The sequence below is a fragment of the Phoca vitulina genome, unplaced genomic scaffold (assembly GCF_004348235.1).
Source record: "Phoca vitulina isolate PV1807 unplaced genomic scaffold, GSC_HSeal_1.0 scaffold1, whole genome shotgun sequence".
Classification (NCBI taxonomy): Eukaryota; Metazoa; Chordata; class Mammalia; order Carnivora; family Phocidae; genus Phoca; species Phoca vitulina.
The window spans coordinates 79690680-79718120 of NW_022589704.1; the positions used below are offsets into that span (position 1 = coordinate 79690680).

Genomic DNA, 27441 nt, shown 5'->3' on the forward strand with positions numbered 1-27441 from the left:
TGGCTTCACCACTTAGCAGCTGTGTGACCTTGGGCAAGATATTTAACCTCTCTGAGCTTGAGCCATGAAGACAATAACAGTAACCACTGCGCTGGGTTTGTGAGAATTAAATGAGCTAATATATGTAAACAGTTGGAACACTACCTGGATACGTAATCATTAAAACTGCTTTAAACAGTAAGCCACCTTTGTATAACAGGCCTTGGAAATACTCCAGTGTACTCATCAGGGCTGCTAAGAACAATAATAAAGATGTGTTCTCATTTGCTGAGGAGCCATCAGAGGAGATCTCCCACATCTACTGCACAGAGCTCGAACTATGAAGCAAAGAAGCTTAGCCAAGGTTCTTTTAAGGATGGAGAGAGCACAGAAATTAAACCTTAGTGCACTTCATTGTGCTATGTAAACTCTGCAACGTTTGGGGGGCACCTGGGTGGCTCAGTCATTAAGCGTCTGCCTTCGGCTCAGGTCATGGTCCCAGGGTCCTGGGATCAAGCCCCGCATCGGGCTCCCTGCTCAGTGGGGAGTCTGCTTCTCCCTCTCCCACTCCCCCTACTTGTGTTCCCTCTCTCACTGTGTCTCTCTCTGTCAAATAAATAAAATCTTTAAAAATATATATATAAATAAATAAATTCTGCAAAGTTTGGGACACCTGGGTGGCTCAGTCAGTTAAGCATCTGACTCTTGATTTCAGCTCAGGTCAGGTCTCTGGGTCCTGAGATCAAGCCCAATGTCGGGATCCAAGCTGATCATGGAGCCTGCTTAAGATTCTCTCTCTCCCTCTGCCTCTGCCCCTCCCCACCGTGCTCTCAAGCTCTCTCTCAAATAAATAAATAAATAAGCTCTGCAAAAATAAGCTGCAGTGCCAGTAGCCATACTCTTGTGGGTATACTTGTTTATTTGAATAATCATGTTTCCAGATGAGAAAGAGAGAGAGAGAAAGAAAGAAAGAAAGAAAAAGAAAAAAAAGTGCAACATGAGCAAATATTTATTGAGCATATACTTAGTTAAAAAGCACTCGGCACTATATGAGATACAAAGAAATTTAGAGTAGGGTTATCTAAGGCAAGTCTGGCAGCTATCTACCACCATGCCCCACTTCCTTCTCACACCCCGTGGCAGATATCACTAATGGATCACAACACACTTGCGCACACAGCCCAAGGACAGCTTAAATACGGCCTTAAAATTCTCAACACAGTGCTCCAAGGAGCTACTTCCAGTCTGTACGCACTGTGCTTCAGGGGATAACGGTATAAGCAGGCAACCCAAGAGGAAGGCATGGGATTCAAACTCAGCAGGAGCCAAGAATTATTTTTACTTAGGTTCTTTTGACAAGACATTTGCATTTAAACAGCTAAGAATATAATACAAAATACATCTTGTGTGTGTTGTAGGGGAGAGATTGAAAGCATGCAAGTAACAATACACGTAAGCAATGTGAGATGTTCCTTTTGTAAGGCTCTTTGCTGGAATACACAAGCACTCCGAAACCATTTTCATTCTCCCCAGACTCCCATAAAAAAATTTCGTAGCATATTCATTTGAAAGGTAAGAAATGTAAAGGGAAGAGGTAAGAAATGTGAAGGAACAGAGACTGCAAGGTACTTATTAAAGATGTCCTGCAGCTCGCAGCCATCTCAGCCTTGCTCCTTGTAAGACCAGTCAGAGGAGAACCCGGGACTCAGAGAAATGAAAAAACCTGAGGAGGAAGAGGAATCCAAGAAGACAAGCAGTGCTTCTGCTGGCCTACCAACCACGAAAGGCACTGCCCAGTCTGCATATAGAAAGGAGGCATTGAAATGAGGGGAAAGAGGGCCAGGATTTGTGTCATGCGCAATCCTGACTTTTAGAAAGCCCTGGTGAGTTCAGCGAAGAGGTCGTCTCCTTGCACAGCCCACCCCCAAGAGAGGCAAGAAGTAACAGATCCTACTTAATTCAAATCAGAAATGTTTACAAAGTATCCCTTGCTTACATTTGTTCCAAGTATTCTAGTCTCTAGAGAGGATGCTGACCCTTTAAGAAAAGGCTATAACTGAGGCCATTATCCAGATGGCATATGATGCTTCCTCTGAAGTACCGAAGAGATTGTTGGGGAGAGGTTTCCAGAAGCAAGGAGGTGGCAAGCCGGGAGGGAAGGAGAGCGATGCTGGCTGCCAGGAGCCTGCTATGGGTGTCCCCAGCATGGGGGTGTCTTAACCTAAAACCTCCTTAGTACTGTTTCAAAGTGTTGCCTTTTTACTTAATTTTTGAATAAGAAATATGTTTACATGGTTCAAACACCAAAAAGCATAAAAGGGTATACAGTGAGAAATCTCCCTCCCTGCCCTCCATTCCATTCCTCCCCAGCTCATAGGCCAACTACTGCTACCAGTTTCTCACCTGTCTTTCCAGAGTTCTCTGTACATACAGAAGCAGAGATTCTTAGTTTTCTCCCTTTATGCCATAAAAGATGACATGATATATACCTGTCTTCCACCTTGCTTTTTTCACTTAGTATATCTTGAAGATCTTTCCATATATTAGTACAAAGAGAGCTTTCTCACAATAAATCTTATTTTTTACTTGCACATAATAAATGCAATCTGAAGTATTCCTCTAGATGATTTTGACAATCATGTATCCTCATGTAACAGTCCCCTAAAACAAGCTAGAGGACATTTGCATGGTGTCCCTTTCCAAGCAACCCCACCTCAGCAACCATCACTTTTGGTTTCCACCATGACAGTGCCATGTTTTTTATATGTGCTATAGTGATATAAAGATATCCTGTTCTGTTAGACTGGTAACGAATTTCATGGGGTATTTCACCCCTCTGTGAAGCTTCCTCCAACACAGCTGCCCCACCCCATCTGCCCCATGTCTGCCAGATGTCCTCCCTCTGCTCCCACCCCGTACCTGCCCTCCCATAATGCACCATGATAGCCTCTGAAGTGATCTCTTTCTCCCCCTAGACTCTAAGCCTGGGCTCCATTCTTGGTCACCAATGTATCCATAGTATCTACTGACAAAGCAACAACTAAATAGCTGTTAAACCCTTTCTAAAAGTTTGTAATTAGAAAGTAAAAGTATCAATTCCCTGATTGATGTTGCCATAGAAGTGGCTAGGCACAAACTTCATTTCATGATTCAAGCAACTGTCAGAAAGGAGACGGGAAGCTTGCAAAGCAGCCGAGGCGGGCCAGCCCTGTGATGGGGAAGAGCTGTTCTCAGGATTCTCCTGGCAGACAGGGAGGGGCCTCTGTATCAGTTTCTGCCTTTGTTGATGGAAGAAAAGGATGAGGGCCGTTTTAAGTGTTGATTTCCAAGGCTCTTAAAACAGATCAGAGGACCGTCTTGCGCTTAGCTTGACACATTCACAGATAAGGCACTGCTGCCCACGTCACCAGATCACTGGACTGTAAGCTTTAAATAGAAAATGGCAAGACTGCGCAGGTTATCAGACAAAGGGTGTCCACAACGATGTGGGTTTAAGAATGAGGAGACATAAATTATCAGGAAAACCATCTCCTTTGCAGTCTGAGAAATACAAAGTATTGTCAAAATAAAAAAGACATCTTTGGGGAATGCTGAAAATTGAGCTGCAGAGAAGGCAAATGGGAAAAATCACAAAATCAGCAGAGTAGCTTTCCAAGGAACACTCAAATGAGGGACCCGAAGAGTAGGAAATGGCTCAATAAAGCCGACCAAGCAGCCAGATTCTGGGGCAGCTACCAACCTTAATTGTCTCTGTATTGGTTTGAGCCAAGCCTGAAGTAGGGCAGGATGAAGCCACTGTGCTCCCTCCCACTTGTTTTCCACAGGATCTGCAATCATTCTGCTGCCTCAATGCCCCAGGACCATCCTACATTCAGCCATGAAAGCAGGGGCTACGCACGGGGTACAGGGGCGAAGGGGAGACCCAAAATTCCCATTACTTGGTGTAGGAAATCTGTTGAACTCATTTTTAAGGAACCTATAGGTAAGTGAGGGGTATTAAGTATCCATTCTTTTTGGGCAAAATGCAAACATGTCTAGGATGTTCTCATTCAAGAGAATACAATAATCCCTTTAATTTATTTTACTGCCTCTGGTTTCCATTTTTGATTATCCAAAAGCTGAACCTGACACAGATTTCCAACAATAAAAGCAGCAACTAGTCTTGAAACATGAATAAAAGGGAACAGTGGGATATAACTGTATGTGCTTTGTCACTGAATCTTTATTTTAAAAGATTAAAAAGTCTTTTCTGCCAAAAGAATTATATAGGTCAAAAATTCTGAATTCTGAAAAAAATACTAAGCAAGCACCTAATTCTTTTATTTTAGAAGCAAGGACTATATACATAATGTCTCCATTTCATATAAAATTTTCATTTGAATTTTGGATATTTGGTTGTAAATGTGAAAATGAGCCCTTCAAACATTACTGTTTTTCTCATCCTATATTCATTTGCAGCAAATACATGTGTTTTTTCTTTGTAAAAAATTAAATAATACCCGGATACTTGCAATTATGTTCCATGTTGGGCATTCTGCTGCAAAACCATAAAAATGGGACACAGAAAAAAAAATTAAATAATAGTGGGATGATGTATTAGGTATTAGTTTCCTGTTGCTGCTATTAACAAATTACCATAAATTTAATGGCTTAAAACGACACAACTTTATTATCTTACAGCTCTGTGAGTCAGAGGTCTTCAGTGGGTCTCAGTGGGCTAAGGTCAAGGTGTTACCAGCACTGCATTTCTTTCCTGGAGTCTCTGGGGGGAATCGTTTTCTTGCCTTCACCAGCTTTTAGAGGCCAGGTTCCCTGGTTCATGTTCTCCTTCCACCCTCAAAGCAGCAGTGGACAGACATGTCTGGTTGAGTCTTTCTCAGGTCTGGTTCTGACTCTTCTGCCTCCTTCTTCCCCATTTAAGGGCGCTTGTGATTGCACTGGACCCAGGGGGATAATCCAGGATAATCTCCTTATTTTAAGGTCAACTGATTAACAACCTTAATTCCCTCTTGTCATATAACATATTCAGGTTCCAGGGATTAGGAAGTGGGCATCTTTCTGCCTACCACAGATGGGGTGGGAACTGTCTCATGGATATGCATTTGAGGGTCCTGTGACCTTGTGTATCTACTAAATGATTTAATGGTGAGCTTAACACTCATTGAAGTCACTGCAGAAATAGTCTGCCTATTCGACTGCAGGGGAGTTCGCAAATTTGGCTTTTTCCAACTGTAAAGAACTATTCAGTCTAGGATTTTCCACCCCCTAGATGCCTGAAGGTCTCCATTCCTACGTGGACTGAACAGGACATAGGGCAGAAGAGAGGTCTAGGAGAGAGGGAGGACTTCACACAATGGTCTACACGCAGAAGGTGCTGGGGATGGGTACAGTGTGCAGACTGCTTTGCAGATAGGATCTCATTTCATCTTCACTCTCACTCCACCAGCCAGTGCTTAGCCTCTCCATTTCATTGCAGACATGTTAAATTGGTTGACTTGCCTGGGATCATACCGTCAGGAGAGATAAAATCAGGGCCTGAGTCATCTCTACTGATCCAAACTACAGTCTCTCCCCACTAGTCCATGCCTCCCCCAGAGCACACAGGACAGAGAGCCTAGGACTGGGACTTCGGAGACACCAAAGATAAACATTCACATCATCGGAGTCAGTTGCGGGAAAAGAAGCAGAGTGCCAAACAGACTCTTTTGGACTAAGTAAGGGTAAGATTAAAAATACCAAATGTAAATTGTGTTCTATATACTTTTTAAAGATTTTACTATTTATTTATTTGAAAGAGAGAGCATGAGTTGGGGGTGGAGAGTGGGGAGAGGCAGAGGAAGAGGGAGAAGCAGACTCCCCACTGAGCAGGGAGACCGATGCAGGGCTCAATCCCAGGACCCTGGGATCATGACCTGAGCCGAAGGCAGATGCTTAACCGACTGAGCCACCCAGGCGTCCCATGTTCTGCATACTTTTAACATACATGCCACCAGTCTAGAAAATTTATTCACTAGTGCCTCTCACAGTATCTGGCATAGGGCTGGCGCTTTTGCACAAATAAACATCACATACTCTTATAGTATCTTTCGGGGGGAGTTTCGAGCTGACCAGAACATAAGAATGGTAAAGAGTGAGATTCTGGTGTCCTCCAGCTCTCCCTGAATTCATCACAGAGAATTCATTTTTCAAATGAACCCCCCCCAAAAAACCCTACTAGAGAAACACTAGTCTACTGTGTGCTGGTTCACAAATTAATTAGATCATAACTAGCATGTAAAAAAATAAAATGCGATTGAGTAGAATAGAAAATATCAGACTGTGGGGCACTTGAGTGGCTCAGTCATTTAAGTGTCCGACTCTTGATCTCAGCTCAGGTCTTGATCTCAGGGTTGTGAGTTTAAGCCCCATGTTGGGCTCCATGCTGGGTGTAGAGCCTACTTAATAAAAAAAATTAAAAATTTAAAAAAAATTTAAAAAAGAAAATATCAGAGCAAATCACACATATTTAAACATATTGTTTCATAAATCTATTATTTCAGAGTTATGATGTCAAGGGTATATCTTGGATTTCTTGGTAAAGTGCATCTTGGTGTCATAGTTAAAAAAAAAAATTTGAAAACTGCTGCTATAGTAAAAGCATTTCCGTCACAGAATTCTGGAATAGGCTAGCTTTCCATAGGGTGACAATTATCAATAATTCAGTCCCAAATGGTTGTTAATTTTTAGCTTCCTGGGTTCCTACTGTCTCTTCTCATGACTACGTACAAGAACTTGGAGTCCCTGACAGTTCCAACAAGACAAGATGACAATGATGCCAAGAGAATCACCTCGCAGTTCTCTCTTTGAGGACACTCTCAATCCCTTACCAAAACGTTTGTCTGGAATTCTCTTTCCTCTTTGACTGAAACAGGAGAGATGTCAGCACTGTGAGTTCCTAAAGGGGGGATGTCTATAAAAATGATCTGACTGCTGTAGATTTCTTTTATTCAGCCATCTACCCTATTGTTAACAACAGGGAAGCCACTTCTAATACTCAGGATTTAAACTCCAGGAGTGCCCCCCACAACCACCAACACAGGGGAAAGCTGACATGCCTCTTACCTGCCCCTCTACTCCCTGTTTTGAAGGCTCAGCTCCGCATGCTCACAAAGTTACTCTCTGGGAGGGCTCCCCAAGAGCTCTCTTCTGGGGAATCTTAGTCTTATTATCAGGAAAAAGCCAGGAAACCCACATGGGGTATAACCTCCAGAAGAAAGGTGTGAGTTTTATCATCTCTGAACTCTCTGCAGTGTATAGTGGACCTTGGTACAAACTACCTGTTACAGACTAAATCATGTCCCCACAAAATTCCTATGTTGAAGCCCTAACCTCCAATGACTGACTGTATTTGGACATAGGGCCTTTAAAGAGGTAAACAGAGTCAAATGAAGTCATGAGGATAGGGCCCTAATCCAGTAGGATTGGTGTCTTTCTTTGTAAGAAGAGGAGAGCCACCAGAGATTTCTCTGGATCTGAACAGGCTATTATTTTCTACCTTCAGAACTCACAGCAATTTAAAGTAGCTATTTTGAAACATAAATGTTAAGAGAAAAGATCAGGTCACAGGAAAATATACACAATATTTTTATAAATATTTCACTGATTCAATACGAAGCAAAATTAAGCAAACCAAAAAAATGTCTGCAGTAAAACCATAAAGAATACTACGTGGAAGACAAAAGCAAAATTTAAGAGGATGGTTTCTTCTAGAATGAGGGGACAGCAGCCGTGACCAAGGGAACTTTACACATTGGTAAAGTGCCATTAGGGGAATGGTGACCTCATGGGTGTTCATTTTATTAGAATGTCTCATCACCAATTTCGTTATATGCATTATTATATGTATTAAATATTTAACAATTAAATTTATAAAGATGTTGGAATAATATAACATCCATCAGTTAACAGTAGTTATTCTGGAGAGGGGATATGGTACATTTCTACTTCTCAATTTTTAACTCCCTGTATCTTTTTAATTGTCCTAAAGTGCTTATATAATATTTATATTTCAAATAAGAAGTCAAGAAAATTAAAGTAAAAAGCTATTGAACACTTGTGATTACTTTCTTTGTTTTATTTTCTTTCAAGATTTTATTTAAATTCTAGTTAGTTAACATATAGTGTAGTATTAGTTTCAGGGGTAGAATTTAGTGATTCATCACTTGCTTATAAGACCCAGTGCTCATCACAACAAGTGTCCTCCTTAATGCCCATCACCCATTTATCTCATTCCCCCCACCCACCTCCTCTCCAGCAACCCTCAGTTTCTCCCTATTGTTAAGAGTCTCTTATGGTTTGCCTCCCTCTCTGTTTTTATCTTATTTTATTTTTCCTTCCCTTCCCCTATGTTCATCTGTTCTGTTTCTTAAATTCCACATATGAGTGAAACCATCTGATATTTGTCTTTCTCTGACTGATTTATTTCGCTTAGCATAATACACTTTAGTTCCATCCACATTGTTGCAAATGGCAAGATTTCATTCTTTTGATGGCTGAGTAATATTCCATTGTACATATATACCACATCTTCTTTATCCATTCATCAGTCAATAGACATTTGGGCTCTTTCTATAATTTGGCTATTGTTGATAGTGCTGCTATAAACATTGAGGCGCATGTGCCCCTTCGAATCACTATTTCTGTATCCTTTGGATAAATACCTAGTAGTGCTATTGCTGGGTTGTAGGGTAGCTCTATTTTTAATTTTCTGAGGAAACTCCATACTGTTTTCCAGAGTGCATTCCCACCAACAGTGTAAAAGGGTTCCCCTTTCTCCACATCCTCACCAACATCTGTTGTTTCCAGATTGTGATTATTTTCATAGTTTCTTTTATCTTCCCTCCCCCTTCTATTTTCCTGAGTAATATGTTAGGATGAACAATTGACCATATTTAGGAAAAACAAACTGGTTGGTCTAAAATAATTTTGATCCTCAGACCCTATGGCTCAGTATTGATTTATTACATATATTACACAAAAACTCATTTGAAATATAAGCTTCAGCTGGAATTAACCCACATTCTTGAAATGAAAATAATAGCTATGGGGTTATAATAATAATTCAATCACTCTATAGCCAGGTTATTAGGAAAATGCCAGACATCCAAAAAAGAAATTCTCTTATTTCTTTTCCTTTCAAGACAATTTAGGTAAATTACAGATATTTCCCAGAGCTGAGGACCATCAATAGAATTTTAAGTGTGATTCATTTATTTTAATGTCTTCAATTTAAAATTTCTTGGACCTTCTTTCTTTATGATGCTAGTTGTCAGTTCAAATTAAAATAATTTTCTAACTCTAATAAGTTGCAAATCAAGAGAAGAGTGTTTTGTGTGTGGCTTCTATGTTTTAGTAGAAGAGGAAATCATTTGAAATCAATCATTTCTGTACTTAATGAATTTCTAATTTCTTTCCTTTTTGGCTCTGCCAACTGAAGAGCTGAATAGAACAAAACAGAGTTTGGAATTCAACACAAACATTTTTATTCTTTGGAAAATTGAACCATTTTGCAAAATCTGCCTCAAACCTTAAAGGTGTTTATTGCTCAATAAACCTTGAGTACTGGTCACTTGGTTGCATTGGCATTGTGTGTGTGTATGTGTGCACATGCACACTCATGTGTCTGTCTCTCTTACTAGACAGTGAGTTGGTGGAGGGTAGTGCCTGTACATAGTTTGGTCCAATTATGGTGTATTTCTCAAAAGAAACACATTAGCAGCTCCTTTCGTGGTCAGGAAGGACTTATGGGGGCAGGGAGAGAGGGACAATCAGACCAAATATAATCATAAAAATGAGATAATAAGTACCAGAAGAAATACTCCTTCAGTTAGTCATTTATTCATTCACTCATTATTTTAGATCATCCTGGAGGTCCTATCTGATGCAGTGAAACAAGAAAAAAGGAATAAAAAGTATGCTGTGGAAAGAAGGAAACGAAACTGTCATTCCTTGAAGATGAGAAAAGTTATCTTCATGATGCACCTTTTAAAAGACCCATTATGACTCATGTGCTGAGAATATGAAAATAAATCAAACCATGTTATTCAATTATACTTCTTTTTTAAAAAAGAAAGGAAATAAATCGAACAAACCCCAGTACTCTGAATGGGGTAATTCCAAGAAGGGAGGGACTAAAGAAACAAGGAAATGAATCCAGTGAGCTTGTGGGGTAAGAAAGAATTAAGAGGCACAGATATAAGGGAACCTCATGGACAAAGGCACAAAAGAGTGAAAGTGCAGACTGAGATGGGGCTATAGTGCATGGTTAGGTTTGAGAAAGGCAGAGTCCTGGAATGAAGTGGTCATGGCAAAAGGCTGAAGGAAACACATTGTGGAGGGTTTGCTGAATCACAGGAACCAAGGTGAGGAGTTCAAATTTACTTTAGTAAGCAAAGGAGTGTCTTAAATGTTTCCGAGCAGAGAGTTGACAAATTCTGAGCAGTACTTCAGAAAGAAGATTTTAGCTACAGTGTTCAAGAGACTAGAGGGAATGGACAGCAAGCAGGGAACTGGTTTCCAAGACTATTACAATCCAGGCAAAAAGCAATCAAGGTCTTTAAGACCTATTCATGATTATTGCCTATATATATATATATATATATATATATATATATATATATACACACACACACACACACACACACATACAAGTGTGTTTTATTTTATTCCCACTGCCTTAGTCTGAATCCTAGGTCCACAAATCACTTATACTTGTGTGACCCTGAGCAAGTGACTTAACCTCTCTGTGCTACAGATTCCTCATCTGTGGAATGCAGAGAGGGGTATGACAATAGTTACCTCTTAGGGTGGTACTGGGGATTAAAGTAAATGGATGAACATACGGTAAAGCGTTTACATAAGTGTGTGTTAAGTAAAACAGATTTTGCTATACCCTGTCACTACTCTGTTAGAATTAAAATCATTTGCAAGCAATTGGGGATGAGTATAACTTCATTTGTCTAAGAAGAAAATTACTCCATCAAATAGATGTGTAAAGGTCTGTGAGAAGAGCAGTAACACATATGTTGTCTGTAGTTCTGCTGATCGAGATACTCTATTAATAACCTCATATTTATATTGAACACACTGTTGTCTAGGGTTGTGTTTGGGATAGGGTGGAGTGAGGACAATGGAAGATAAAAAAAAGAGGCTATCCTTAACTTTAAAAATGTTGAGGAATTTTCTCTAAATACAGTCCTAAACATCCAAGTTGGAAAGCACATTCTCTCCAACATCCCATACTCACTTTCCAAATAAATTACATCTTCTGGAAGGAAATTTAGTGCTGAAGAAATTCTGCCAGAATTAAGCCACTTTAGAGGGTTGTTTTCCATCATCTCTTCCCTCAATATAGGCAAGACCAACATACAGGAGACGACTGTTGTACACTGAGGAGCCCTTGACATGTGCAATATCCCAAATTAAACAGTCCTCACCTACAATGCCAAAGTCTTCCCGGCAACTTCCATACCATCAGAAACACATTATGTTAAATATGGCTTCAGGTGTGTATACTTTCCATCAAAAATGAATTCATTGCCAAATAGGACACGCATATCCCTGGAAGCTGTAGGAATTGGTCTCTGCAGAAAGCAGTGGGATAATATTTAATAAGATCAAGTAAAGTGTTCACTGCATTGGGTCCAGTAAATCCACTTCTGGAGAATGCATCCTCTAGAAACAACTCAACAAAAGAAAACAGCTCTGTGCATAGGGATGTTCACTAAACCATCACCCAGAGTAAGGGGAAGCTTACAACACCAGAGGGGTTAGCAAACTGATCAGCCCAACGGGCACTTATATCGTCACTGAATATTACAACCCTGAAGACACTACATAATGTGGGAAATCATTTATGGAGTAGGCTCAGGTAAAAAGGAAAAAACAAAAGGCAGAACTGTATATCCAGGGTCGGAAGTACATTTTTTGAAATGTTAAGTGTCAGTGAGGAGAGGGAAAAGGAGGATATAAAACGTAAGCTGGATGATGCAGGGTGGTGAGATTATGGCTGGTGCTGTGTTATTGTGCTTTCAATTTACCATCATGGCGTCTCTGCCATTTACAAAGGAGGAAAAACTAATTGTGTCAACCCAGACAAAAAGGGACACGAGGCGGGTGGGAAAGAGAGATCTTCCCCACACAGAACCAGCTCCCTCTCCAAAGAGCTGTGTGGCCTTCACCTGCAAGGCGACCTCTCCTGCACAGATGCCAGGACAAAGACGCACCTGCGAGCGACCAGGGCGGCGTTTCCAGGTGTTCCCACAACAGAGCTTCCTCCCACCAGCGGGCCTCCTAATGCGTGCTTTTGTTCCGCAGGGTGGAAGGACCTCATTAGGAGGCGCCCGTGCTAAAGGGAAATGCATTTCCAGGACAAGAGGTTTCGTCATTCCTAGCATTAGCCACAGAATGCCGACCGAAGGTAAGTGGCAGATTTGCGGTGGACATAAAAAAACCTGCCTGCCTGGGAGGCCGACCCCAGTGGCGTGGTCCCCAGGACAGCTGCGGTGGGAGCTGGGCAGCAGAGCAGCATCCTCACATTCTTCAAAGACAATGCGCCGTGTCACCTCTTGGGTGTTCCCAACGTCACCCCCTGCAAGCGCATCACAGCCTGCTGTTGTTAATGGCCAGTACTTCATTATAGGACGCCGGGTGGGCAGTTCTTCCTGCAGCTCTGGGGGCACACTCAATGTCACAAGACTCGTGGGGGAGCGGGGAGCGATAGCAGAGAGATGGACTGGGCTACATCACACATTCCTTCTCAGATCTTTTCCCAACACTGTTCAAAACGGAAATCTCTAAAGCAGCTATGTAGAACTGCAAAATAACTCAAAGAAGCAAATTTTACATGTGCAAAGTAGATCCTGCCCCAGCGTCGAGGTAATGATCAATGAATGGTCCCTCTGCAGAGGTTTCCCTGAAAGCAACTGCATGTGCTTTCTCTCTTTTTAACTCCAGCAAGGCTGTTTCCTCTTCTCTTTGGACACTCCCAGCACAGCATACTAATCTTTTTTTTTTTAACTTGCCTTCTTTTCTTGGATTATAGATATGGTTATGGATGGCAGGAATCTTGACTTATTTAGCTTAGCACACAATAAGCCGTCAATACACCAAAGTGGAACTAAAATTAATAAATGCAGAAACAGTATGTCGGCAACAAAATGTTAGTGCAACGCTGTTAACAGAAATGCAATGCCAACAAAAAATGCAAGCCACATGCGTAACTTTAAATTTCCTACTAGTCATATTTCAAAAAGTAAAAATAAAAAGGGGAAAATCATGTTATTAATGTTATTTAACCTAATTTAACCATTTCAAAATGTAATGAATACACAAAAATGAGATATTTTACATTCCCTTTTTTTTTTGTACTGTCTTTAAAAGCCAGTGTAAATGTTACCTCTACTGCACACCCCAAGTTGGACCAGCCACCCTGAGAGAGCTCACTAGCTGCATGAGGCTAGCGGCTTCCATACTAGACAGCACAGTATTACAGTGAAGTCCAAAAACTTTACTTTTACTCTTTAGAAAAGGAAACACTTCATAGTAATAAAGAACTCACTTAATTTCAAGTTTTCCATGAATGTATATATTACCTCTTTATATTTGCTTTTTAATAGAACAAAAGAAGTATTAAATAGGTATATATTTTCCACTTTATAGGCTCTTTTGAATAAATGTCTAGACCAGAAAATACAGTTTAAAACAGATCCTCAAGCCAATCTTTATAAGAGCCATATTTATTAAGAAACATTTAACAAACAAATGAACAATCAAGTGTTGTTACTCTAGGATATAGTACTTTGGGTGTTCTTTTCCCACTTGTTTGAACACATAATTAGTAGGTTGTGTTGTTTAGTAATTATTACCAAAGAGCTAAACACTTCCTTTCTAAAGTCTACTTTCCACAAATTTTATATAAATAAACTATTAGTTAGGAAGTTTTGATGCTATAGGATGACAACAGTACAAAGGACCCAAAAAAGCCAGAATGCTCCCCTAACAGTCAGCCCCTCCTACCCGCTGGGTGGGTGAGTTTGCTAAAGTATCCAGGCACCACTTGGGTAGGGCACCGGTACCCATCATCCCAATACCAAACCTGGCCAAGCTACTTTCCTTACCTCGCCACCCCTCCATCCTGCAACCCAACCTCTTCCGGACCTTGAGACCAGCCCACCTGGGCCTGAATCTGTGGGCCCAGCCTAACTTACCCACTCAGCAGCATGCAGAGAGGAGACAGAAAAATAGCTCCTGGAAGCCAGCCCAGGAAGCCAGACCCCGCAGAAGGCAGCTCACCACAAAGGCCAGATACAGGAAAGAACTGACCGCCTCTCATGGGATCCTGCCTACCAGTGACCAGGACCAAGACAGGTCTGGACACTCACCAGGCAGAATGGAATTTGTTCCTCTCTATGAGGCAGGAGGCAGCTATGACAGAGGAGCGGAAGTCCCTTCCCCCAAGACTATCCAAAGTTTCTGATGTCACATGAGTTGTTATTTAACCAGGTTCCCAGATGAAAATCAATAATCTCTGAGGAGTGAGGTGCCAGACAGTTGCTCAGAAAAAAACTATGATATAACCTCCTCAAAGAATTGAAGCAGACTGCTCTTCGTTTCCTCATGAGGCAAAACGAAACCTGGAAATGGGAGAGATTGCTCTATGAGAGGGCCTGAGAAAGGACAAGTCCCCGAGATTTGTCAGTCCAGAACTGTGTTGCCAAGATCTTTAAATAAATAGCTTCTAAAACAGTATTATTGATTGGCAGCTCTTACAACCGTACACCACAGTCTAAGAAGTTAAAACATAAATTACTGGGATTTTTTTTTAAATTTGTACTTTTCCTCCAACTCCATCTCCCTTCAAAGCTTTTTTTTCTTTTTTTTTTTTTAATTTGACAGAGAGAGAGCACAAGCAGAGGGAGCAGCGGGCAGAGGGAGAGGCAGGCTCCCCGCTGAGCAAGGAGCCCGATGCAGGACTCAATCCCAGGACCCTGGGATCATGACCTGAGCTGAAGGCAGATGCTGCACCGACTGAGGCACCCAGGTGCCTCCAAAGCTTTTTTTTTAAAGTGAGAAAAGGAACAAGAAACAAAAAGACAACTTCAAACCTTTTTCCTCAAAATATTATGTTGCAGTGAATTCTGTCCTCACATAAATATTTTTTTCCCTTCAGCTCTGTTGGATTTATTTTCCAATATTCAATTCACATCAAGGACAGGTATTCATTGACTGAAAAGGTAATAAATACTAATACACCTAGAAACACCGAAAACAATTGCTGTGGATGTAGTTGGCAACAACCTGGTAAGGGTGGTACTAAGCTCCGAGGACAACTGCGTGATACATCAGCCTGCTTTCCTGATGTTTATACAAGCCAACTAAAGCCAGAGGGAAAGCAGCAGGGGGAAGCCATAACGCACAAAGCTCTTTAAATCGCTTTTCTGGGTGACCCTGCACTGCTGGCACTGGTTTATTAGAAAGGATAAGTGGGACGTGACCACTGTTAAGCGAGATAGGCTGGAAATCCTGATTAGCCTGATTGCCCTGTGTGTGTTTTCTACTGTCCCACATGACTCCATAGCAAAAGCCTCCTTCTCTTGCTTCAAGGTCGATTATGTATGAGCATTTCTTTTTCTCCTCACTTATAATCAATAGCACCTAGTATTCTGATTTGAGCAAACCAGCTGCAGAAGAAATTTATGAAGCAAGGGGGGAAATCTGAGTATTTGACATTAAGGAATTGCTCATATTTTAGTTGTGATAATATTATTGAGGTTTTAAAAGAGAACTGATCAAATATGTATGTGTATATATACACGTGTGTGTGTGTGTGTGTGTGTGTATGTGTATGATAGGTTAGGGATAAAATAATGTGAGATTTCACTTTAAAACAATCAGGTGACTCTGGGAGGAGGAAAGTTTAGGAGAGTATACAAAAAATAAAATTGGCCATTTGCTGATGGTTAAAACGGGTTGATAGGTTCGTGGGGGTACACTTTGTTATTCTTTCTACTTTGGTGCATGTTTGGAATTTTATACAATAAGTTTCTTTAAAAAGTACCTAATAATTAGAGGGGAAATGGGGGGGGGTGCTTTCTAGGGCTTTTTTGAAAGGGCTATGTTATCCCTTTTCAACTACCACTGCCCAGAAGGTATCACAGGCCGTTCAGTATTAGCACCAAGAAGAAAGGGCGCATCCACCCTATTTTTCTTTAAGACTACAATCTTGGCCTCTATCTTTCTCTGCCTCAAGAGAGTTAGCTTTTGACCACCTCCAAAAAATAACATCCTTTAGGATATTGAATCTGACAAGAGACAGCCTACAAAATCGTATGGTTTACATTAGAAGTCTGAAGGCATTGCCGTGTTCTGGATCTACGGCTTAACAGTGCATGACAGAGCACATACTCTTGGTAAGAATTTAATTTAGTTCAGGTATGAAGGGATGCCTTATGAGACAAACTGGCAGCAAATCCAGCTGGTAGGCAAAGAAGTGAGAGTATAAAACAGGACAATTTACCATCTCTGAATTGCTCTCTCTCAAAAACTATGGCTGCCTTAAAATCATCTCTACCCTGTTACGCAGCAATCCCAATTCTGGAGATGTATGCTGAAACAACAATCGGCCAAGTGAACAAAAAGATGTGTGCACCAATGTTTATCACACCTTTGTTTATAACAGAAAGAAAAACAAGCAGAAAAATCCAAATGTCTAATACTAGGAAATGATTAAAGTATTGATTAGATATATAATAGAATTATATGCAACCTTTAAAAATGCTGATGTCTGAAGTATACCATTAAGCAAAACAGTGGGTTTCAAAACAGATTTTTACAAAATCCTATCTTTGTTTGAAAACAAAGTATGGTGTTTTATAGAATGGAAAAGTGCTGGGATATACAATGAATGTTAACAATGGTATTTTCTGGTTCATAAAATTAAAAGTGTTTTTTATACCTTCTTCATGCTTTTCTGCATGGTCTGAGTATCTCTGCAATGAGCATGGAATATGTCAGGACACTGAAAAGGCTATTTCATTCGAGACAGTAACAATAAAACCATGAAGATGTCCAAAGTAGGAAAAACAAGTTACCAGAGCTGGAGAGAGGTCAAGGTAAAAATCCAAGCAAATAACTCCAGGCTCTAACATCTAACAGCTTAGGATGGTCAGCATTCTTCTATTTCTTTCAAAAGACATCTGGTCCTGAGCATCTACTCTGTTCCAGGCACTGTTCCAGGCCTTGGAGATGTTAAAAAAAAAAATCCTGTTAGGTCAGTTTACAAGAATTCCCCTCCCCTTGATGTCCTTTTAGTAGCGGTCCACTCACCCACCCACCCACCCCGGCAACCTGCTCCCCTTGTATTTGGAGTTGAGCCTCACTTCTCTCCCCTATTGTGATAGTATTGACACCTATCACAATCATCTTCCCTCCTATTTTTGCAAGTGTCAGAACAATTTTTTTCTTTTACACAACATGAGGGTACCAGGGAAGCTGTGAAGGGTCTGGGCCTTCCCAAGATTAGCCAGTCTGACAAGAGCAGGGAGAAATAACCCCTAGTGGGTCTTATAAAGTGGACAGTTTCCGAATGTCCGCTCTACTCCAGGCACTGTGCGCAGCACCCCGTGTGCATTCGCTCTTGTGATCATCACAATAACCCTACAAGGTGGAGGGTGATATTAGCCCTATTTCATAAGCCAGAGGCTGGAACTTTAGCAGTTTGTCCAAGTCCATGCAGCTAAGAAGGTGCAGAGCTGGGAGCTGGTCCTGGGCTGTCTGACTCATGCCAGGTCTGCTGCTGGGAAGTACTGTGAGGGATCTAAAACTCCACGTTCTCCCACGCTCTCTGCACTACTGGCAGATAACCACACATGCAACAAGTCAATCCCTCCTGAAAGGAACTTGGTTGGTGTGCAGCAAATGGGTTAAGGGAGGAGCTTTCTCAGCCATAAAAAGAGGACCTGGTAAAAAAAAAAAAAAAAAAAAAAAAACCCAAGATAAATAAGGTGAAATTGGATCTGTCAGTGGGGCTATTTTTTTCTTAACTCAAGAAAAACCATTAGGGAGCAGGTAGTTCTGTTTTTGCTTGTTTAATAAGTAGACACAGGTGAGAAATCTGAGGCAGGGAGTAAAGGGAACCCAAAGGTGGGGGAGGTTTCCTATTTTAAATGGGGGAGAAAAGCCAAGAATGGAAAACATTGTCATTAAATAGGGGAGCGGGCCAGACAAGCACAGGTGGAGCAGAGGGACATCCCCAGGGATACCCAAGTTATTTAAGGCAGTGCAGAAATTGGCATTTATGGAGACCTGATTCCACACAGGGAACAAGGGAAGAAGGAAGCCGCAATCAAGGTACACTTACTAAGCAACTAGACGACTATGGGGAAGGAGGCAGAGACCCGTAAAACACACACACACATACACACTCTCTTTCCTATATATGATCACTGCAAATAAAAGGATCAGCTGATATAGTCTATAAATAAACGGACCGTGAGCTCGGCCTTCACAGATGGTTAGGTATTTCACAAATAAGATGAAAAAAAGAGGCTCTTCCAAGCAGGAGAAGGGAGTGAGCAAATGCCTAAGAAACAGGCGTGCAAGAAGGGTTTTCAGGGGATAGAGTTAAGGGCAGTAATTTTGGGAGGCAAAGCTAATTCTCAAAATTGAGAAAATTACAAGGCAAATAGGAAACATGGGAAATAATTAGCATTTATTGAGCATTTTCTCTGTGCTAGATGTCCTTTTGACCACTTCATTTCATTTCATTCTAGCGGCCCTGTGAGATAATTATATCTCTGTTTTAAATATGATCAAACCGAGGCCCAAAAAAGCTAAGCGACTTGAAAAACAGCCCCATAGCTAGCTAGTGAAACTGCACGCAGTTCTGACTCTCCCTGCTGCCTCTACCAACCCCATTCATTTAAGAAGTACCGACTGCGTGCTCACCTTGAACAGAGAGTGGCCTCAGCGGCCCATGTGAGATTATAGCTACTCTCTTGTGTTCACTCATCCCAGGGTTTCAGAGGGTACGTTTACTGGAAGCCACTAATTCATTTTCAAGTAATGTAAACATCTCTGAATTTAGGGCACAGAAGAACGAAGGACTGATCTATCTCGACACTACTGAACACTACTGTTGGTGTCCACTTAGACAAAGTGACCGAATAAACTCTTAAAAATCCTGGCTTAAAATATTACTTTTAGGAAGGAATACAAAATGATAGAACCACTCTGAAAAACAGTTTGGCAGTTTCTTAGAGTTAAACATATAGTTAAATATGATTGATATAATCTTGGGTATTTATCCAAGAGAAATAAAAATCTACCCTCATACAAAAACCGAAATGCAAAGGCTTATAGCAGCTTTATTCATCATCATTCCAAACTGGAAACAACCCAAATGTCCTTCAATGGGAGGAATGGATAAACAAACTGTGTTATACCCATATAATGGACTACCACTAAGTAATAAAAAGGAATACACTGTTGATACATGCAACAACATAAATCTCAAAGAGTTCTTAAGTAAAAGAACCCAGGCTCAAATATATCCTTAATATGTGATTCTATTTTTATGACAGTCTGGAAAAAGCAAAATTATAGAGAGGAAGAGGAAGTGGTTGTCGGGGGTTAAGAGAGAGGAGAAGGTTTGACTACAAAGGGGTAGCATGAGGGCTTTTGGGGAGAGGGCGTAAACGAAACTGTTTTATATCTTGAGTATGCTGGTGTGTGGTAGGCAGAATAATGGCCTCAAAAGATGTTCACACTCTAATTCCTCGAATCTGTGAATACGTGAATGTTACAGGGTAAAAGGGACTTTGCAGATGTAATAAAGTTTGCTAATCAGCTGACCTTAAAATGGAGAGAGGGTGCCGGATTATCTAGGTGGGCTCACTATAACCAGATGGGCCCTTAAAAGGGGAAGGGGGAGGCAGAAGAGTCAGTAAGAGACATGCCATGGAAGTTGCAAGGGAGATATGAACCATGAGAGGGACCAGCCTACTGCTGGTTTTTAAGATGGAGAAGGGGGCCAGGTGACTAGGACCTGGGAGTGGGCTCTAGAAGCTGAGAACCGTCAGGCCTGACAGCCAGCAAGGAAACAGGACCTCACTCCTACAACCATAAGGATTCTGCCACCAACCTGAATGAGCAAAGAAATGGATTTTCCCCTGGAACAGAACATGGCCCTATCAATAGCTTGGTCTTGACCTTATGAGACTCTAGACAGAGAAACCAGCTGATCTGATGGATTTCTGACCTATGGAAACTGTGTGATAATTAACTTGTGTAGTTTTAAGCCTTTAATTTGTAGTTGTCTGTTACAGCAGCAAAAGAAAACTAATACAGCATTGCCACACAACTCTGTACTTGTCAAAGCTGCTAGGATAGAACTATATCCCCAAAAAAGTGATTTTACTGTATATAAATTTAAAATGAAAATTGTTTAACGTTCTTACTTTTAAAGACCATTACCAATGACAAAAAGAAAAATTTTAACCATATTTCTTCACTTCTTTAGTCCTTAATCTCCACAGTAACTCCAACTTGGAATTTGCTCTCTGTCCTGGTCCTTTCTTGCCCATCCACTGCCCACAACTAATCTAAGTTCCTGCAGAGTAAGGCCACTTTCTATGCCACTGACCAGCTCAGAGCTCATGGCTGATGTCAAATAGGTCAGAACTTACTGCTTTCCTAGGACTTTGAACAAGAGGAAAGCCCCAAATGAGGAAACTGAAATGTCAAAGTCCATTTCAAAGAACCTTACTGGGAATTCTCCAAGACAGAGAGTTTCTATCAATACAGATACATCAAAACCAATAGTCAGAGCCCAGAGTATTGGCTGACTCACCAGGCCTTTTAGCAGCTAATGGAGGAGTACTTCGAGAAATGCTATAAATCCAATATTTTTCCTCTGAAGCATTAATTTATGTGGAGTCCCTTTTCTAATCACTAGACCATCCCCACCCTCTACTTCCAGCTCACCACCACTGTCAACAGCTTTCCTAATTTTTAACAAAGCTGAAGGTAGTACTTTCCCAATTTTCTTATGGTATTCTGCTGTCTTACCAGGCCTGCTCAAAGGAATAGCATTTCTCTTTAAAACTGGTTTTTTAACTACTCTCTGCAGCCTACAGCCAATTAAGAGCCCACGAAGTAAGTTAAATATACCAAAGTGAAGATTTCTAAATTCAACAAAGAGATCAATAAATACTTATTAAGTGCTTTCTGTGGGCAAAGCCCTGGGAAGTATAAAGAAGCAAAACACAGATGGTCCTTATCTCTGCACATGGCTTACAATGTCATTAGACAATGATAAAACTAATAGCAATCTAAGACAACAAAGTTACAAGATCATATACAAAATAATGCTACAGGGGTTCAGGTGCCTGGGTGGCTCAGTCGTTAAGCGTCTGCCTTGGGCTCAGGTCATGATCCCAGGGTCCTGGGATGGAGTCCCACATCGGGCTCCCTGCTCGGTGGGAAGCCTGCTTCTCCCTCTCCTGCTCCCCCGCTTGTGTTCCTGCTCTCGCTATCTCTCTCTCTGTCAAATAAATAAATAAAATCTTTAAAAAAAAATAATAATGCTACAGGGGTTCAAAGTGGGGAGAGTGTGGCTGGGGTGCTCAGAGAAAGAAAGCTTTGCCAGGAGCTGGAAAAAAAATGCAAGAGTGGTGCAGAGGATTCCTCCAAGACAGGACATTTTCTTAAAAAGACAAATCTAGAAACCCCACCTGCAAAATCTCCCTGTTAGCATACATCTCCATAAAAATTGAACAGAACTTCAAAGAAAAAAAATGACCCCGGCTTCAAAAAAAAAAAAAAAGAATTTCGGGGTTCTGAATTATTTAGACTAATAGCTAACTTCACAGAAATTCATTTTTTACATGTATCTGTTGGGAGTGAAGATGACTGACATTTCTGGATGGTTCTGGCCTTCTTTGGTCATCCCTGCAATCTGCACCTCTACAAGCAAGGAAAGAAATGCCCACCTAAGGCAGTCTCCACCTGCAACGGAACCATATGGGCTCGTTGCAACTGAATTGACACGGGAGCCCTTCCGCTCAGTGTACAAAATATGATACAGGCTGCTAGAATGGTCATTTCCTTTAGTTACACATTATTAGTCAGAAATAGGAATGGTCCTAGCACATGCCAACCCCAGTCGCAACATCTTCAGCATCTGACAGTCTTCTGTTCTGTACGCACTCTCACCAAAAGATGTGTAGTGTAAAACAATGTTCACAGCAGCTCTGTCCATATTAACCCCAAAGTGGAAACTAACCAAAGGTCTGCCAGCAGTTGATGGATTAATAAATTGTGGTACATTCATACAATGGGATACTACAGAACAAAGAGGATGAACAAACTGCGGCTACACACTACAACGTGGGTGAATTTGACAAGCATGATGTTGACTGCAAGAAGCCACACACAAAAGCAAACATACTATAGGGTTTTATGTACATAAAGTTTATTTAAAAAAAAAATAAGCTAATCTATGGCATTAGAAGTCAGAAGAGTGGTTACTCTAAGGCAAAGGGAGCTAGTGACTGGGAGGGACCCTAATGGGACTTCTGGGGTCCCCAAAATGTCTGTTTCTTAGTCTGACAAGTGGTTATAAGGGAGTGGTTACTTAATAAAAGCTTTATTAAGCTGTACCCTATGATAACACTTTTCTATATGAATGCTTTATTTTAATTAAAAAAAAACTAATCTTAAAGAAAATTCAAAGCTGTTGTATTAGATTATAGTAAGATAATCAAAATTTTCAGTTACAGTTGAAGAGTTACATGCGTATTCACATCCACCATTTTTTTGTTTAAATTACTTATTTTATATAGTGACTTTGTTTTAATGTATACTTAGGTGGGAAATATAGTTCTTAGGATCTCTGCCTTGACACAGATCAAAGAGGATGATTTATTACTCTATTTCATTAGTCTTGGTGTATTACTCTTAGAAGACTGAGAAAGAATAGGAAGAGGAGGAGGAGAGAAAGGGGGAGGAGGAGGAAGAGGAAGAGGAAAGGAGGAGGAAGAGGACAAGGAAAAGGAGGAAGAAGGAGGAGGAGGGGAAGGGAAAGAAGGAGGGGGAGGGAAAGGGACAGCGGCAGGGGAAGGAGAAGGAGAGGAAGAAGAAAGAAGAAAGAAGAAGGAAGAAGGAAGAAGGAAGAAAGAAGAAGAAAAAGAAGAAGAAGAAGAAACAACCTCCCTAGTCTTTTCTTTAAAACCTCTGGAGGGGGAAAAAAAAATAGGGTCACCAGAACATGTTCTAGTGCTGCATAACTATTTGTTTAAAAAATTGTTACAAGGTAAGGGGCAGGGACTAGATGTCCCCAGTAACTCCCACTCTATCTAAACCACAGCCTGCCTCAGGAAATAGCAAATCAGACTGTAGGCTGATCCCAGCTGAGAGGTGTAACCCAAACAAGCTACTATCTGCCCCATGTGCTGGCTGCTGATCCCATATCTGCCATTAGGTAGAGAATTTTCCTCCTCATCAATAATTGTAGCATACATCTTCTCGTCAAATTAACACTAAGCAGAGAGAAAAGCCCTCTGCCCTGCCCTCATAGGTCAGCTCTTAGAATAAACACCAATCCACATAGCATTTGGAGGTCACGGTTTCCCCGATGACTGTGAAAATGGGGAGGGGAGAAGAGGTCGTCAAGGGGAGCTGCCTTTCTAAGGCGGGTACGAGATGAAGCCCCTGAGCAAAGGCCAGAGCCTTGCCTCTGTTACCCTTTCGCGGAGAGCACCCGCCTACCATTCTGCTAGCACCTGCTAGTCCCCCGGGCCCTTCGCAGAGACTGCGGCACAACCTTGGTGAAGGAAGATGCCGGGGGCTGCTTGGGCCGGCAAACGTCAGCCTCTGGCGCTTGGCAGACACCGGCAGAGACCCTCGATAAACTGTCACCTGTCAATCACTTGACCTAAATACTCTAGCCACTGGGGGAATCGGAGGGAGGGGGTTAGCCGGAGCATGCTCAGTAATCGGGATGACATCACTTAATCAATGCCGGGGACGGGAAGGCTGCATCAGCAGCCTCGAGCGGGCTGCCAGGAATATGTCAGCGGCGATCGGGAGGCTCCCATTAACTCGGTCCCTCCCCACGCGGCTCGCATACAAAGAGGGCACCGTCAGCTACACACGCTGGGGACAACGGAGGGTGAAAGGGCGGGGGGAAAGGCTGGTTTATTTCATTGACATACCGCTTTAAGAACTAAAACCCAATGGTATTCCCTGCCCCCACCGGCAGCCGGGCTGCAGAAAGGGAGCCAAGTGGGGGGGAGGGGAAGAAGGGTGGAGGGGAAAGGTAGGAAGGGAGGGGGGGGAAGCGAGGGGGGGGGACCGGGGGGGGGGGGGTTGACCCGACCACACAAAGTAACTTCTACTCCTGGCAGAGAGGGAGTATTTGGCTGCGCTCTGGGCCCTTAGCCCCACAGATGTGGGCACACATCTCCACCCAGGGCGAAGCACATCCGACGGTCTGTGGACACCAGGTGGGAGGTCGCTTCACTGGGGAGGGGTCAGACCCGGAGACCACAACCAGGGCAGCCTGGGTTGAGAGGAATCAGGAGACACACCAGGCCTTCCCGGGGACACCAAGGCCACCAGGGTTCCCCACACCCCCCGCCTTCTGCAAGCAGGGCAAGGTGAAACGCCGCGGGGAGCCGCGTCTACACGGGGTGGGAGCTCCCAGCCGAGGCTAGGATTTTTCCAGTACCTCTTTTTTTCTTTTCCTTTTGCTAAGGTCGTGAGAAGAACAGGTAAAGTGTTCGATAAATCGAACTGATGCCTGGAATCATTTGTGGGCTACAGAGATCATACTCTAAGGGGAGCCTGGGCACCCCGCTTGAGGGTAACGCGAGCACTCTACCCACGCGGCGTGGCCAAGGCGGGGAACAATAGGCCCACGACGGCCCCCACCCCGAGAACAATGGCGGCGCCGAACCCTTCCTCGCCCCCCACCTCTACTCTCGCCACCTGGGCCCGCCCCGCCGCCCCCAGTCGCCTCTCCACCGCCCGGGAGCGAACTATAGGGAGTGGGGGAGGGGGTTTCTCTTCTAGTCTACGCGAGAGGGCAGCCCTGTGGGGGATGTCCGAAGGGGCGGCCGAACACCCCTGCGGTCTGGGGCGTTCGGGCGCCCGGCTGTGGCGCGAAGCAGCAGGGGAAGCCACACGTCCCGGACACTTACCCCAATCACCACGGTCTCATCGCCTTTAAATTTGGGGATGAATTTGTCCCCTCGGAGAATCTCCGCTTCGTTGAGGGGCCGGAACCGGCACATCACTTTGATGCTGCATTCAGCTGGATCCGCCATCTCGGCCGGCGGCAGGGAGGGGGCGCGGGGATGGGTGGGGGGCCGGGGCTCAGCAGGACGAGGGAGGAGGCCACGAACCGCACCGCCTGCAGCGAGGCCGCCTCCTGCAGCCTCCGACGAAGCTTCTCAGCAGGTCATCGCGAACTCGGCGGGCTGGGCAGCTCGGGCCGCTCCCAGACCGGGTAGGTTTCTATCAGCCTCCGGCCCCTCCGGCTGCAGACCTGCCTTCCCTGGCCTTGCCCTGACCCGGCGCGGCGCTCCGGGCCCACCTGCCCGCGACCACGCGGCCGGCGGACGAGGCGATGCGCAGGGAGCGAGCCTCGCCCGGCTCAGACCTCCCGGGCTCCTGCGCGCTCAGCCATCCTGCATCAGCACCAGCGCGCTCGACCGCCTCCCCGGCCCGCCCCTTCGCCCCGCCCACCTCCGGCTCGCCCCGGGACGGTGACGTCACTGCGGAGATCCGCCCCGCCCTCGCCCCGGCTCGAGAGTGGAGCATCCCGGGACTTGTAGTCTCTGCCTGCCCGTGGAAGGACAAGGATACCACTTACAGTTGGCTTTTGGGGACAGCGGTGGTACCCCAGGTGCCACCTCCGAAAGCCTGCAGTTCTGGTCTAGCTGTCCAGGTCAAGAACAGGGTGGAGGTCATATCCAGCATTCCCAGTTAAAATCTCTATATAAACCAGATCTATATCATCTCTTTACAGCTTTTCATGATCTCCAAGGAGAAGCCCTTAAGACAATGTCCAGCAGAAACGTTATGGAGCATTTTCTCTGTGCTGAACGGTTTTGTAAGAGTTGTGAGGAAATCAAGGGGAAAATGAGATTTGCATGAATATTTGAAGCCATCATTCCCCAAAATGCCTGCACAAACCAGTTCACAACATATTTTAGGTCAGGGACTGCTTTAATATCTGATGAAAGCTGAGAACATTTTCCATAACAAAAACCAAAAACAAATAAACTATACACGCCCATAGATTTTTCACACTATTTCACTGGATTTGGGGACAACTGAAGCCTGCCTGTGGCTGCCAGGTTAGGAACCTCTTAATTACTATTAATAATAATGAGGTTTACAGAACCTCTGCCTAATGCCTACTTAGAACCTATAGAATGAACAGAATATATATAGGATCAAGTTCTAAAGTCCTTTGCATAATATAGGCCCCATGATCAGATTTTTGCCTACTTATTGGTCTCATTTCCTACACTTCTTGTCTTAATGTTTACACATTGACAAATACCAAACTACTTGTGGCTTCCTCCACCTCTTGCTCTGCTTGTTCTGATACTTTGTTTAAGCCATTTGCTCTCTAGGGGTCACCCATTCATGCCTATTACTAAGTAAGTATATTAAATAAGGCTCACAGAGTAAAAAGTAATAGAAACCCAACTGAAGCCACTGTGGCAAAAGGAGAATTTATCAGAAGAATCCAGATTATCTTGCTTATTCTAAAAAATGATTAAACAATGGAGTCAGGGAACAGGCAGGCTACCAAGACACTCTCTCTCTCTCTTGTCCCTGTTTCCTGTTTGTATTGGCCTCATTCTTTCTCACTCCAGATCATCCCTCCCAAATGTCAGGAAACCCAGCTGCCAAGAGTCCCTGGGATTCACCCTTCAATTTCTACCACTAGATAAGGTTAGATGTTTGCTTGGAGTTTTGGTTTGGAAAAAAAAAAAACAAAAACAACTAGTCTATGATTGGCATGGACTTAGGTGTCCAGCCCTAGACCACTCAATCAGAGTCAGGAACTTTGTAAGATCTTTGAGGAATACCATGGTGGGAAGGTTCCCAAAAGAAGAGGGATGCTATTCCCAGAAAAAGAACATGATGCTGGGCTGGCCAAACAATTAGATGTCCACTCTCCCTTTCCAGTGCTACATTTTCCTTTTTGACTCAACTCAACCCTCCCTCCTAGGAAGGCTTCCCTGACTTACTAAACATCCACAAAGGGTAGGTGTCCTCCTTGTGGTCCTCATAATCTTCTATGCACATCTCTATCACTACACTCTCATGGGCAATGATATCTGCCTCATCTTTATGTCTCTAGCATCTAGCGCATAGTAGGCAGCATGTTGAATAAGGAAGCCAACC

The 27441-nt window shown here is 43.0% G+C and overlaps 1 protein-coding gene across 3 annotated transcripts in view; it reads right to left on the bottom strand.

Moving 5' to 3' along the window:
- Positions 1 to 25770, bottom strand: part of KIF5C (kinesin family member 5C) — a 138595-nt gene extending 112825 nt beyond the window's left edge. For 2 of the 3 annotated variants that reach the window (XM_032410769.1, XM_032410779.1), the window contains exon 1: positions 25218 to 25770. In XM_032410769.1, the coding sequence (XP_032266660.1) occupies positions 25218 to 25343 (126 nt within the window). In that variant the 5' untranslated portion in view covers positions 25344 to 25770. Of the gene's footprint in view, positions 1 to 17108; positions 17182 to 25217 lie in introns of those variants that run through there. The other variant, XM_032410789.1, reaches the window with a different exon arrangement.
- Positions 25771 to 27441: the final 1671 nt, after the last annotated feature.